General features: G+C 39.4%; 1 protein-coding gene across 1 annotated transcript in view; it reads right to left on the bottom strand.

The window, feature by feature from the left end:
- Nucleotides 1–16,217, bottom strand: part of RFX6 (regulatory factor X6) — an 82,386-nt gene that overhangs the window by 34,105 nt on the left and 32,064 nt on the right. Inside the window, exons 6-8 of the mRNA XM_019538190.1 lie at nucleotides 10,428–10,505; nucleotides 7,102–7,129; nucleotides 1,182–1,289 (exon numbers count right to left, since the gene is read on the bottom strand). Coding sequence (XP_019393735.1) covers nucleotides 1,182–1,289; nucleotides 7,102–7,129; nucleotides 10,428–10,505 — 214 coding nt within the window. The remainder of the gene's footprint in view (nucleotides 1–1,181; nucleotides 1,290–7,101; nucleotides 7,130–10,427; nucleotides 10,506–16,217) is intronic.

Raw genomic sequence — 16,217 nt, 5'->3', positions numbered from 1 at the left:
CTAGCTAGTGTAGCACAGCTGAGCCTATAAGGATGTTGCAGGTTTTTCCTCCCAAGGTGGAGAACCTTACATTTTTCAGTGCTAAACACCATCAAGTTCTCGTCTACCCATTTGCTGAGTCTGTCCAGGTCAGCCTGGATCACCTGCCTGTCTTCTGGTGTGGATGCTTTGCCCCAGAGTTTGGTGTCATTGGCGAACTTGGCCAGTCCGCTTCTGATTCCAATGTTCACATCATTAATGAAGATGTTGAACAATATGGGTCGAAGGACAGAGCCTTGGAGGACCCCGCTGGTCACTGGACACCATGATGATTGACTTCCATCTATTAACACCCTCTGGGTCTGACCACAGAGCCAATTTCCCAGCCAGCAGATCGTGGCAGACCCAAGGCCACAGCTGGTCAGTTTTGCCAAGAGGTGATCATGGGATACCAGATCGAAGATACATACACATGATGATGACTAGTGGTTTACATCAGCAAAACTGCTAATTGAACAGTTCACAGAGCAAATGGGGATCAGAGTAACACAGTACTGACTGGTGAAATATATAATTTACCATTTCTTTTGTGCTAGTCAGTTACATAAATTCTAAGGCATTGTTCTTGTTTCCTACTAGGATGCATATAGAACTGAACAAATTGTCTATACTACAATTGTATACAAAATTAAAACAATGAAATACAAATAGAATCCTGGCTAAGAAGTATTTGCTAAGGAAATTAGTGAATAACTTCAAGTAATCCATATGATCAAAAGTTTGAGATCTGTTCATCGACCATTGATGAAGATGGGGGGAGGGAAGAAAAGATAAAATTCACCCAACTATTTCTTGCTCCAATCTAATCAGTAGAAAATTTACTTTAAAATACAAAGGCATTTGGAATGAATACAGCTCTTAACTATTTGTTTGTTTTGCCCTCCCCTTCCTACATACCATCAGTTTGTAAAATACTAGATGAGTTAATAGGTAAATAATTCAACCACCTTTCCACTGGAGAGCCAGTTAATCGGCATTAGTAAAGGTTTGCCCCTTCTATAAATCAGTCACCTCTGTTTGATTATGGACATTTGTGACTCTTTCATGTCAATACTATGATGTCTCAAAGGCTAAGATATGGAAGGAAAGTTCGCTGACAAGTTTTGGTTTGTAAATCAAGAAAGAGGCATCTCACATTTTACCTTGTCTTTAGAAATGCACCCTTGAAGCACAAAGTGTTGAGCACTGGGGAATTCTGGAAGGAGAGTTCCAGTTTTGGAACTAAGAGAATACTTTCGAGTGAAGCCACCCTAGAGTATAAAGAAAATACAAGGAAAAAATTAGATATGTGCCCCACTACTAAAACAATTATTAATACTAAACTAATGTTTTATCTAGCAAGACTCTCAGAAATTCCAAAACATTTAAGTTTGGAAGTAATCCATTCATAATATTGATTCTTATTGAACCTTGGTCCTAGAATAGTAAGGACTTAAACATGTGTTCATCTTTAGTCCCCCAAATTCTGTTTACAAAATGGTACAAACCTGGACTTAACTCCACTGACTTCATGAACTTCTGCTGGCTTCAAAGAACTGACTCAAGATTTACAGGCACAGAGCTCTGTAAGAGCAGGCAATGATATTGGGTCAAATTTATCCTAAACATAACTCTGATGATTTTTCACAGTGCTGTTTTAGACCCATGGTTTCTAGAAAAGACTTTTTAGAAACTTTTAATCCAATAACACATTCACTTCAGTAAGTGTCCAGATACACCCAAGAGGCTTATGATGGAAATAGGTTTGCATGTATTTATAAAGGTCCCCAGAATAGTCTGACTTGTACACAGGTGATTCCCATTCATTTCCTTCCATAAAGCAAATTAGCTCTGAGAGCTCTGCTACTTTTATATAGCTGACAGAGTCCTAGATTAGTCCAAAAAAAACAGGTTTATTGGTTTGATCCCTGCTGAAGATTGAGTTATCCAGGAGGAGGTAGCTACAGATATTATTGGTCTGCAGCAATACTATGAAGTAACTCCTAAGCTTAGAACTGAAGTTCCTAGACAGTAGGAGATCTCCCTAAGTAAATCCTCCAGGACTGAACATTAGAGTAAGAGGTGAGAAATAATTTGTTCAATTAAAATGCCAAGGCAATATAGGTAGGCAAATTATCATTATTCATGCTGGAATTTGGTCAGAACACTATGGTCATTTCCCTCTTCCAAACAGTGCTAGGTGCCTACAGATAACCCATAAGGATAGTATTCTCAGGAATACTTCAGTGCCTCAAACTAAGCTGGTTGTGGCACTAGTTAGGACTGACTAGGCATGTCTACACATCCAATTAATGAAGACCAATAAATTGTGGAGCTTCTTGCTCCAGAGTATTTTGGTCTCAAACACACCTTTTGAATGTGCACCCGGAAACAAAAAACTGTGGAGCAAATTGCTCTGGAGTTTATTTGTGTGCATCACATGAAGGCCAGTTGGAACAGTCCAGGCTGATAGGTGGCTCAGGGGGTCAGCCTGCCAGCCCAGGGCTGCTCCGACTGGGCTCCATGTGCTGCAGGGAGGGACGGGGTGTTGGGTGGGACACAGGGAGTCTCAGTGCAGGGCTAGCTGGAAGGCAGCCCCCATACCAAGGCACACTACACCCCAGCCAGCTGTGGAGTGGCACATGGAGATGCGGAAGCAGCCAGCCCAGGCTGACTACTCCATCATCTCCGCATGCTGTGGAACAGCTACCTGGGGTGAGGCCCCACTGGCTAGTCCTGAGCTGAGGCACCCTGTGCCTCAGCCAGCCATGGCAGCATCTACACATGTGCTGCTGTGCATGAAAAAACCCTGCAGCAGGGTAGGACTTGTATTTACAAGCCCTATCCTGCTGCAGAGTTTATTAGTTTCATGTGCCCTAATAGGGAGGTACGTGTAGATGCTGAGATATTTACTGGGCAGTTAATTGGTTAACTGTGCAGTAAACATCTTACATAGATCCACCCAATCAGAGAAAAAAATGCTCCCTCCACCAGCTTTTGTGGTTCCTAAACATTCCCCATTGCTTTCCACTTAAGTAGTAGCCTACCTTTAAGCCTGCTGAATTTGTGAGGACTAAAAATCTCAGCACAAGTGCAGGCTATATGTATATAGAGAAAAGTATATTAAAATTGTAACCCTGAACTTTCATATTAGCCATTCCAGTGTGAAGAGACAGTAGGTGCATATCAAGAAACAATAACAGCCCTACTTTACTGACTATACAATACGACATGACAAATCCACGCTTCTTTAGTTTGCTCATTTTATAATTCTCATGAGATTCTGGCTGCATCAGCCTACTTCCAGCAAAATTTGAACAGTAGCACCATGTATAACATTATTAAGGCTTTCTTACTTTTACTATTTACACTGCATCAAACTTAGTAATGCAGTATGAACTACTATAATTAAGATGAAACTACACCTGTCAAAATAAATTAACATAATACATGTCATCCTTCCTTGATGAATCATGTTGGCTCCCATATATTGCCTCTGGGCAGACTGGCCAAGGCTCAGCATTCCATTTCAATCTCACCTAATCCTGTTAGACAGGCATAGCAGTGCACAGAGCCTTGTACAGACCTTTTGAACTGAGAAGACTTTCACCCTAATAAGCCTACTAATTCTGAATGAGGCAGGATTTATCAAAGGTGTTACAAACAATTTCTGTGCCCTAGGCAGCAGCAGATGAGCCAATAGTCATCATTCTTGTGCCCCCTCTGAATTGGTGCCTGGGGCTGTTGTTTTATTTGCTCACTCCTAGTTATACTACTGTCCACTAGGCAAGTACATTCTAGTTTGAGAGCTTAAGTGGTAGTTGGACTTGTTCTAGCCCTCTGTGGGCACATCTACTCGTGCATGAACACGCTTTTCTTAATGTGCATTAAATTTAATACCTCCAATGTGAGGTACTAAATTAATGTACATTAGGCTGCCCTAATGTGCAGTAGCGCAAGCACACATTTTTTAGGTGATGCTTAATGTACAGTAGCCTATTTTACTGAGCATAAGTGTAACAGCACATTGTTTTGCGTTCCACTTTAATGCATAGTAAAATAGGCTACTGTGCATTAAAGCGCACGTGTAGATGAACACTGTGTGGGGTGAATCTCACCTTAGTATATTAGTAAGTTGAGCTGGTGTGGTACAAGGAATTAAAAAAAAAGATGTTTTGTTGTGTCTCCTGATAAGATCTCACCAGTTGGAGGTCAGTTTTAAATTAAGTAGTTTAGAAAACAAGAACTGTAGCTGATCATTGTTTATCATTCATGTTCCCCTTTAAAAAATTGAAATGTTAAACCTGATATTTCTGATCCATTTTTGAGGCTGTGGATATGAGCTCTCTCATAATCAGATTTTAATGAACAGTTCAGTGCCATTTAAAAACAAAACAAAATAGAGAGCTAGGAATGAAAAATGTATGTTACTTAAACTGCACCCTGCCTGCATCAATGTGTTCAACCACAGGTAAAGAGAGAAATGAAAGAAATTTAAATACCATATTGACCTAAATAATAGATGGTTAGATACAGGTTTGAGTCAGTATTTCTGCAGATCTACAATTGCCTTTTAGCATCAGGAGGTTTTTTAATTGATAACAGAAGCAATCTATCTGACTTCATTACGCAATTGTCTATTAAATGTATTAAAAGCTTTTATTAAAAGAAATTAGTTCATTTAAAAGGCTTTCTTTTAAAGAGTAGAATATTTGCAACATTTTACTCTGCTAATGGGCTTATATGACTGTGGCTCAGTGCTAGATTTGATATCTTAACCCACTGCCACCTGCCCTTTCATTTTAATACCATCTGTTTCTAATGGCTATTTAACATTAAGATAATTACAGCAATATTACCTGCCTAATTAACCATGCAGTCTCTAATGGCACACTAACTGATTTAGATAAAAGAATTTGCTAATATCTTCACATACAGAAAAATACTAGAAATGTGATAAAACATACCAGCAATAAAGAGCGTCTCTATTCACTGAAATTTCATTGACAAATTCTTTAAAATCTGTTGATGTTTGAGTTGCTAATAGGAGTTCCTCCTCAAGGAGTCAAGGTAAATCATTTCTGGAATAACTAATTGAACAATTTTCAAGGTAGTGAACAGGGATTCAAGCATATTATCCATTTACTTTAATGGAAAGTATGTTGCCCATTTTTCACTTACACCAATTGGATAAGACCCTGCTTAATTCTTCCTTCTAAACCAGCCTGCACAGTCCCATACAACAGAGTGTCAGACTATACCGCTCTTACGTTGGGAAGTCTCTTCTTACCAGTACTGGGCATACTCATTGGGTTTAGCTGTCAATCAAGCCAAAGATGCTGAACATACTGGCAAAGGTAGGATGTCTAATAGGACTGAGGACCGTGGAAATGACTGTATCCAGGGTGGAAAGAAATTTCAAAAAGCTTAATGTATTTGGGTCAGAGTGACCAGATAATCCCCCTCCCAGAATTCTGAAAGAATTGGCACATGAAATTGTAAGTCTATAAAGCTAGAATTTTTAGTAAAACTATCAAGCTGGGTATTGCAAGCTGTAACTGGAAAATAGTAACTGTACTACCTGTACAATATACCTATATTACAGTTAAGAAAAGGGAAAAGAGATGAGCTGGGTAACTACAGGCTCATTAGTCTGCCTTCAACTGTATGCAATTAAAGCAAGGGCTTTAGAAGAAATTTTGAAGGAAAAAATAAAGACATGGAAGTAAAGGGCAAATGGGCTAAAATGCAACATGCATTTATCAAGGACTGACCACTCTAATATCTTTCTTCAATAAGATAAATGATTACTAGACAAAGAAAAGGCAGTAGACCTCATTTGTGTGGACTTTAGTAAAGATATGGTATCACAGAGAACGTATTAGTTAAATTGTAGAAGATGGGGATTAGTGCAAGAATTATTAGGTAGGTAAGAAGAGATGACAGTGGGCTGTAATGAAAGGGGAACTGTTGAGCTGAAGGCTGTTTACTGCTAATAAAGAGTCTCAAGAATCAGGCTTTGGACAAATATTAATTTTTACTTTTATTAGTAACTGTGGCTCAAGAAGCAGAAGCCTGATAATGAAAGTTGTTGGTGACACAAAGGTGAGAGGCAACACTTGTATGGTGGTAGATTGGAATATCATTCAAGAAGAACCTAGTGACCTTTAAGAACTGACTAAAAGAAATGGGTTTAAATTTAACAATACAAAATTCAAGGTCAGGCATGTAGTGACTAATAATGAGAATTTCTGCTATAGTCTGGGAACTCATCAGCCGGATAAGGCAAAAGAAGATGACCTGGTACCTGTCAATCAAAATATAACTATGAGATGTCAGAGTTACAGAAAAAGCAAATATGATCTTAGAATGTCTCAGACTAAGTATTTCCAAAAGCAGAGGGAAAAAATTATGCCATTGAACAAGTACTGGTAAACCTCATCTGGAATACTAAGTACAGTTCTCATTCTCATTCATTCAAGAATGATGTATCCAAAATGGAATAGGTGCAGAGAAGAGCTACAAGGATGATTAGGGAAATGGAAACCCTATCTTATGAAAATACTATAAAAAACTGTCTTGTTCAACCTTAAAAACAAAGACTAAGAGGGGATATAACTGGTCTCTATAAAAACACAACAGAGGGATAGAGCTATTTAAACTATCAGACAATTCAAACATAAGAACAAGTGAACTAAACTGTCCATGTATACACTTATGCTGGAAGTTAGAAGAAGAAGAAGGTTTCTAAAAAGTTAGTGACATTCTGGAATAGCTTTCCAATAGTAGGGTGTTGTGGCCATTGTTGTAAATTTTTAAGATGGAATAGCCTTATGAAGGGGATTATATGATGTGGGTGCCTACAGTAACAGAAAACTAGACTTGATGACCTAGGAGTTCCCTTCCACTTCTATATATCCTCTATTCCTGTAATAATGTAATACGCACTTAGCCTCAGTAAAAGTAGTAGATAATATAGGGCTGTTACAATTTTCAAGGAAACTGGTATTGAAAAACTCTACCCAATAGCATTACTGTGAATAAACAGTTCAGAGGTAAAAGGAATCAGGGAACAGTGCTTACCTCATTTTTCAATTTGCTTCCAGAAAACCTTTGAAAACAAATGAATGTTATTGCTTCGTTAAAAAACAACATAACAGTTATTTTAAAAAATGTAATGCATCATCTAGAACAATAATGATCAGGAGCCTCCAAAATAAATATGTCTAAAGAATTAGGTTTTAAAAAGATATTATTACTTCTGTAAGTTCCCAAACACATGCAAATAACACCTAAGCCAGGGCAGACTTTTTTAGAAGTGAAGGATTTAGGACAGTGAATAAGCAGGAATGTACAAGGCCAAGATTCTGTCTCATTTGCAAACCTGAGTAACCTCACAGAATCCAATAGGGCAGCACAGAAGCAGGTTAATGATGTATTTAGCTGGAATCTAGAATATTTTATAATGGTCGAAGTAGATTTAGACTGGGGGGAAGGGTGGGAGGGAGGGAGGAAGCTAGGGGAAGGGGAAGGAGTATTCAATATTTCCCTTTTGAGGTGAATGAAAAAAAATCCATAGATTAATGATTGCCAGAAATGGCCTGCTCTCTGTACATACAGAACAGTTTCATTGTGTTTAGGATGTACTTCTAATGGAGGCATTTCATTAATAACTACAAGGAGTACTTAACAGTTCAGTTATTATTGTATTATACTAATGACCATGTCCAATGCTCATAAAAGTCAGTGAAAAGATTCCCATTGACCTTTCTGGTTTTTGAAGCCAGCCATAGGTGCAGTAAATAGAAAACATAAAATTTTAATTAGAAATGGTAACCTAAAGAATCCCAAGGTGCCTGGTTTTATAAGGATCAATTCAATGATGAAAACAATGTTGTTATGACCTGTTTAATTATTGGCATTTCTCCCTTATTTTAGCTGCCAAGTGATAAGATTACACTAGCAATATGAACCCTTAAAGTTGTTATGGACAATATTGTGGTTTTATGTTTCTGATTTGTGCCCTATTGATAGGGATTCTGGTTTAGGAAGCTTTAACAGCACAGCAGAGGTGGCCAAAGGCATTCTGCCCACACAGATCAGACCCAGGAGAAGAGAATGGCTCAGAGGCATAATTAGAAGGTGTTGACTCCTGACATTCAAGCACCAAGAATAAAGGGAGGGTACAAATAAACTCACTAACTACAAGGTATGTATTTTGGATGGAGCGGCATGGGGACAGCCTGATTCCAGACAAACCAGGCAGCCTTTGCTGACAGAGCTCCTCTAGAGCCCTATTCAAAAGCTCTTCCCATACTGCTGCCTGTGTAATTAGTAGGAACGGGCTACACTTTCTTCTCTGAAGGATGGGAGACTTATTATTAAAGGCCTAAGGGATAAATTTACAACGGAACTTTTGACGTTTAAGTTGGCAGCTAGGCATCTCTGGCTACATACTGACATGGCCTCAAGCATGCTGTGCTGCTATAGGTAGACATCCTCCAAAAGCAGAACTATTCTGCAACAAGTGCCATTCTTTCTGGTTTAGGAAGCAGCCTACCCAGAACTGTGTAGCTTGCTTGAGGGTACCACTGCCAGGTATGGTCAGGGTACTGAATAGTTGTGGCTCAAGTCCAATGGAGATCTTCAGAGCTCCTGCTCAGCTGCTGCCTATTGCTACTGGTAGTTAATGTTCTGAGAGTGTAGTCTCCAAGGTGACTTAAGTTTCTTCTGGGGCCAAGGGGAACAGAGGCACACATCCAACTACCCTAGTCCTACTGCCACCCAGCTGCTCAGACCACTCTTCCTTAGTTGTGGAAAACTAGCATTTGAGTTTCTTCTCCAGATCAGGAACAGTAGGGATTTGAAAACAGGTTTCCCCCTCCCTCCCTGCAAACACTCCCAGTTGAGTGCAACCCCCAGGAGATGGTTGACAGCTGAGAATACAAAAAAGAAACTTAGCCTCCATCCTTTTTCTCAGCATTTTCTACTGGCTAACTTAGGTAGTTACCTACAAAATCTGCTGGCTTCTGTACATCCTAACTCTCTTGACATGTTGTTTGGGTAACCTGTGTGCCTACCTTGTAATTGTAATTTACACTGGATTGCAAGATGTACAGAAGTTAGGTACCACTATGCCCTTTGCCATGTAAGCTGTCAGTGCCTATAGATGCAGGCAGGAATTCTTTGAAGTGTGTAGTAGCCCAGTTCTTATTGAAATTACTGGTATCCAGGAGCCTAGTAAGTGGCAATAAATGTCAATCTGCATCTTTATGTATTTAAGTTCCTTTAAAAAGCTGACCCTGGATACTTTTGTAATAATTCCACTTAACCTCATAGAAATTGGCCAGGACGCTGACCTGCACCAAATGGTACGTGGCACTGACTGAGATAGAACCACTAGTGAGATGCCTCCCTTTGTTAAGCTCCTTGTCTTTCAGTCAATTAAATAAGTGATGTGTTTGCAATAGTTCTGTATTGTAAAAGAAGCTCATTGACCTGTGCGCCACCAACACATCCTCAGCCTTTGATAAATGCTGGATAACGAAATTGCAGATTCAGATTTTTATATACAGAGTATTGCCAACAGCAAGCTCTCTTTTCTCAATACAATGACCATACTAACCTCAACTTTTTTTGCTTGCCCTGTTTCTTGTACCCCACTAACATGGTCATAACTAAAAGCTGCCAGTTGCCGAATTTTCTATATATAAACTCACGTATTCTTTTCCTTTCTCAGAATCCCAATCGTATCTGTATACTGTCATTGACAATGAAAGTCATCATTCAAGCCATATGTGAACAGAGACATTTGTTTTATGAACTATTAATCTTTGGTAAACCAACATGCAGCTATCGTAATGTATTGATTTTGCTAGCTGTCCCTTAAATAAATATAATTAGAGCTTCCTGGTTTAGGTTTAAACTGGTATTTTCCAGTAAAAGAACCAGTAAATATTAATCTACAGTGAGCCCTCTCTCTTGCCCACAGGTGCCGGCTTCACACCATTCCCCCAGCACTTCACAGTGTTCATCTGTACTGGGTAGGGAAATGAGAAGGCGGACCTTCTAATATGCTTGTTTTATTGAAGTTTGTTGCTTTAAGATTAAAGGGCCAGATTCCCAGTTAGTGTAAAGCCACTCTGATTTAAATGGAGCCACACTGATTTATACCAGCTGGGGACTGCTCATTACATCAAAAAAATTAATCCTGGAATTTGGAGAGTAAAATATTTTCCAAAGTCAGGAGTACTAAATCCATCAGTATACAGAACTACTAGTATCTAGACACAACAGTGATAGGTGCTCTGTGAATGTAGATGGATAAAGGAGATGATGCTTAGATAAACACTAAACACATTGCAGAATACAATGACAGAGACTTAATCTCAAAAGATATGTTACTGTACCTTGTCAAGCCTTTTCCAGAATACACAGAGTGGTAATAGGCACTGCTTTCCTTAATGCCAATTCCATAATAATGATACCTGAAAAAAATAAAAGGACTACTTATGCTTTTGGAGGACACCCATAAAAGTCGAAAGGGAAATAAATTGATGCCAAAATTGAGCGTGTTTTCATTTGGCAACAGTAAGATTTGTGACTTGTTGAGAAGGGAGACAAAGTATTGGGGAACTCAGCAAATAAAACTATCAAATGATGCCTGAAATATATAGGCAAATAGACAAATAGGAGAAATCTTTCTTTACACTACCTTTTAATTAAAGTTGGGCTTTTTGTTGTTGTCTTAGAGCCAAATCCTGTTTCATTGACAGCAGAAAGGATTTTGCTATGTTGAATAGGGCCAAGACTTGGCTCAAACACCAAGGCTAAGTACAGACAGTCAAAAAGCCAGAGGCTAAATCAATTCAGTCTTCGCAGGTTAGTCTAAGCTGTTTAGATTGAACAAATAGGCAAGTGGACAGACATTCACTTTTGATTCTGGAAATGTAGCCACATGCCTTCAGTGGCCCAGGCCAGAAGCCAGGGGGCAGTATAGCACACTTCCCCACTGGGCAGGAACAGACAGCTTGCACCAAGTCTAGCCCCCCACTGGGGGGGGACTATGGGGGACGTGCAAAGCATCCTGGGATGCTGAGGGACTGTGGGGTAACTTGAATCTGGAGGGGATCTGGGACAGTTCAATAAAATGATTTAACCTAAATCAGTTGACACTGTATCTGTCCAAGTCTGACACTGTATCCATCCAGATTTATCTTAAACTTGTTTCAGTCATTTTGAAAGCAGTTTATGTGCACTGAAATTCTGTTGTGCTACAGATTTTAACTAGTTTCTGATCACTCATACCAGTTTATGTAAAATTTCTATCCCTAGAGCAAAGCTGCACACTTTCTTGACTCTAAACTACTTTTTTTCTTTTACAAGGACATAGCTGAAAACTTCTCTTTCCAGGAACTTATTTCACCGCTGCTGCATAGCTTTCACAGGCTTTCAGTTTGCTTCCAGGTCACAGTTAAGGTGTTGGGCTGATCCATCATTAGGCCTTTATATCATGCTCATCACAGTCCTATCTGAATTCCTACAAAGTCCTAAGTAGTTTATGACCACTTTATCTCAGAGACCATCTTGAAACAACAATAGCGCTTGCACCCCTCACCCCACCCCCTTACCCCTACCACCACTCCCAACCCAGCCCTGGCTAACCTTCTCTCCCATATGTAGCAGTGCCATCTCTGAATTGCCACAATGGCTGGGTTCTCCTTTAATGCTTTGTCCAGACTTTGTGCCCTGACCTAACTATATGTGCTCAGAAACTCTTTCATTAAATCAGTCCTTGTTTAATATTGGTGTACAGGTCCCAAAAATACAACATTTAACTGATTAAACTGCTTTGAGTTAAAATTGCCTCTTTAGTTAAACTGACACAACTTTGTGTGTAGAGGATGCCTAAATTATATCAGTATGACTCCTTTGAACTCAATGGAGTTACTTCAGCTTAAATAAGAGAATTTGCTCTGAAATTGCTACTTGTAAATTTCAGGTGTAAACAATAAAAGTAGTAATGGATTTCAAAATGACCCATTAGTGTCACTTACATCAACATAATTTCCTCATCTATAAAGGATAACACCTTACATTTATACAGCACCTTTCCTCCAGAAGTTACCATTTGTTTTACAACCTTTCTCTATTAAACACTTCATCACTGAATTTTTAAAATGCCCAGTAGGGAAGGAACTACCTAGAGGAAAGGGAAATGGGGTAGGAGAAAAGCCTAAGGGGTACTGTTGGGTGGTCAGTTGCAAGATTCCTGAAGGGCAGAAAAGATGGTGTAAGGAAGGAATAAATCTAAGTGTGGTTAGTCCAATCATTTAGCACATTTAAAAGCTGAGTGGCTGAAATACTTGCAAATAATCCTACATTGGCAAGAAGGCTGGTATAACACATCTCAATTCAAAAAGGATGTGGAGAAGCTTGAGAGAGTCCAGAGAAGAGCCACGCGCATGATCAGAGGTCAGGAAAGCAGACCTTACGACGAAAGGCTGAGAGCCATGGGGGTCTTTAGCCTGGAAAAGTGTAGGCTCAGGGGTGATCTGATGGCCACCTATAAGTTTATCAGGGGAGACCTCCAGGATCTGGGGGAACATTTGTTCACCAGAGTGCCCCAAGGGATGACGAGGTTGAATGGTCATAAACTACTGCGAGACCGTTTCAGGCTGGACATAAGGAAGAATGTCTTTGCTGTCCAAGCCCCCAAGGTCTGGAACAGTCTGTCACCGGAGGTGATTCAAGCACCTACATTGAACACCTTCAAGAGAAAAGTGGATGCTTATCTTGCTGGGATCCCATGACCCCAGCTGACTTCCTGCCCTTTGGGCAGGGGGCTGGATTCGATTTTCCGAGGTCCCTTCCAGCCCTACTGTCTATGAAATCTATGACATCTATGAAAATCTCTTGATTAAATGGCCTTGATTCTGGATGAGCATGAAAAGTAGGTACTATGTCTTCACATTCATAGATCAGGTAGAAATAACTCAACTGCTTCTTTCTCATTCTCTAGTATCACTGATCCTGATACAGTCTGGAGTCTCACTGAAACAGGCCTGGAGTCCATACTCTATAAATCCATATCTTATATTGCCTGTCCTCTTGTATCTTACAGAGGCCTAAATCAAGCTTAAGCTTATGGAAACATCTCCTTCACATGCATTCATATGATTGATTACTATCATACCAATATTATGGAATTTCATTTACTCAAATACCGCCAGCTTAGTGACAAGATACCTTTAAGTTTTCATAGTAAAGTCACTTCTGAAGTTTGAAATAAAAAGTAACGTGAAGCATAATACTGAGGAAGGAGAGAGGCATGGTTTTGATCCAGCATCTTATTATTACAGATCCTAATGTTATAGCATCATAGAATAGAATCCTTCCAAGAAAAGAAGTGACCTTTCAAATCAGTGTATTAGACTCCAGCTATCATTTCTTCATGCAACAAAAGGACTGGACACAAAAAATACTACTGCAAAACTCACTGTTGAACCTGATGCCACCAATTCAAGCACAAAAGCATTGAAACAGATGAAGTTATATGTGAAAGTCTTGCTCTCTAAGGTGCTACAGAAACTCCTAACATGCAAAAGAACAGCATGCCTATGCCAAATAGTCATGTTGTGCAAAATAATTTAGGTTCTAACCCAGTACAGCATGTGTTTCTTTGCCATGTATATACTAGCCTGAGGAATGGTGGTATGACATGATTATGATAAGACCGCATCTGATGAAGTGAGCTTGGGAGTCCAAAAGTTTATGAGTTAATCACTGAGTTAATCGATAAGGTGCAAATCTACCCTGCTTTCTGCCTGATATGACATAAGCCATTTTTAAAGATCTGTTAACATAGCCTACAAGTATGGCTACCTGCTTGGATCAGTCTTTCATTTTTTTGCTTTATAAGACAGAGCTGAAAAGTAAAATAACAGCAACGCCTTTGGGTGTAGGATCCAAAAGGACCTATCATGAAATGCCATGTAGTTTTCTGTAGCATATGATCTCGCTCATGGAAAGAAGTGATATTTTTTTTTCTCATTGTGTTCCACATACCCAGTATTAAAGACCTAGGTCTGGATCAAATCACTAAAGCTGAACGGTTTATATTTTTTAAAATCCATATGGATTTTTTTCAGTCTGAACCACAGACATTTCTCTTTCATCAAACTGGAACTATTTCAGATGAGATATGAGTTACAAGTGGCCGAAATATGTGAGAATAAGTTCTGAAAAATATTAATTGATAAACTTTAAAAGTCAACAGGTGTACACTGAAATAAAATCCATAGACAACTATTATTACCATTTAAAAATATTACATATGTTATAATATATCCATCTGTGACCTGTTCATTTGCATTGTGCTATCACTAAATCAATTGCCCGGGTCTTAGTTTAACATGCCATATCTCTCAGCAATTTCACACTCTTACTAGAACTTTAAACTCTACAAACATGTGCCTTCTGCTCCCACAAATGTGAAATTCCCACTCCTCAAAATTATCCTGGCCAGTGGCCCAAAAAAGGCACTCCTCAGCGACAGATTTAAGATCTTGTGACCTCTTAAGGCCTGGAATGGCAGCTGTATATCACTGGAAAGTGGAGATTCCCAGGTTTCCAAAGGGAGGCACAGTACCTGCCCCTAATCCAGGAAGGTCACAAGATATCAGACTTTATGCAGTGACATTTTTATTAGCTAGAGAAGATCTATTTTAAGTAAATGTTAGATTTGTTCCAAAGGAATAAGTTCTCTATTTAATCTCCTTCTCCAGGATAAGCTTTATAGCAGTAAGGAATCAGCCCAGCTTTACACGCAAGATACAAAATTACTGTCAGCCATTTTTCAAACTCAGAAGCCTTTTCACATTATATGTAGCATATATTATATAGAAGACAGAGCAAAAATATAATCATCTACCTAGATGACTTACAGATTCACCACTACATGCTGTCATTGACACCACACCTTTATCACAGCCTTCATCTCATAACATAGAATTGTCTAGGTTTATAGTATGTATTATTATAAATAAAAAACAGTCTGAAATGGTGAAGAGCTTAATCTCAGTTTTCCCAACAGAACCTTTAAAAAGAAACTACTAAGCTGCTCTCCTTTTTTAATTTCATAGGTGTGCTGTAACATATGTTTCTCTGCAAGTAGTAGCCCTGATTTTAGCATACACTGACACAAATGATGGCTGATAAGGAAATGATAGGATTAAGCTGTTCAGGGACTTGCAATAACTTGTTATCATGAGGCCAGCTGCCATATCAGTTTTATTAACCCACTAAATCACTCCTAATAAATAAGATAATAGCTTTCAGACATGATGGATAAAAGCTAAGATTTAACATTGATCAAAGTCTACAAAGAAATTAAAATGTAACTTGAGCTCAAACACAATCTCTTGTGTGTATGCTCTGCACAGTATGTACATTTTCCTGAATAGCTGCTACACGTGATTCACAGACCATGATTATTAGGTATTATGTGAATTATGGTAACAGGTACAATATGCTCAGAATTGCCCACACATACAGAGTAATGCAGTCCCTGCCCCAAAGAACTTACAGCCTACTAAATCCTAATCAGAAACTGTGATCTGAAGCTTTTTCTGTACTGGACCCATTCCCATCTTGCTGGGACCTAGCTAGGGACTCTTCCCATTGAGCAATATGGAAAAATCAGGGTGGGCAAAACAGAAAAATAGTAGAACATTTTCAGCTGAATGAAATTTCAGCCAAAAAGGCAGTCTATCCTCAGTCAAAATATATTGCAAAAACATCTTGGTTTTGGTGAAGACTTGAGAGGCAATTTAAAGACATTCAGTAAATGCTTACACCTCAGCACTGCAGCACCACAGTACTAGGCTCCTCATTCAGAGAGATGTCAGAGGCAGCTTATTCAGGTTGAGGTCAGCAGGTGGTCTACACAGAGAAAGTGTTGAAGCATATGTAGATCTAGGACTTTTGATAAGTGGGGTATGATATATGGAGCCAGCACTACAAGAGTGGTGGCATCCCCCTGCCTGCATCTCTGCCTCGCTCTCCACCCCAGCTCCCAGCCCCCACCACCTGGATCCACACCACACCACGACTTCATAGATTTCATAGACATCAGGGCTGGAAGGGACCTCGGGAGATCATCGAGTCCAGCCCCCTGCCCAAAGGGCAGGAAGTCAGCT

Source organism: Crocodylus porosus, unplaced genomic scaffold (assembly GCF_001723895.1).
Source record: "Crocodylus porosus isolate Cpor-Errol unplaced genomic scaffold, CroPor_comp1, whole genome shotgun sequence".
Lineage (NCBI taxonomy): Eukaryota > Metazoa > Chordata > Crocodylia > Crocodylidae > Crocodylus > Crocodylus porosus.
Note: the sequence above shows the minus strand (reverse complement) of the source record. Positions and strands in the feature narration are given on the sequence as shown.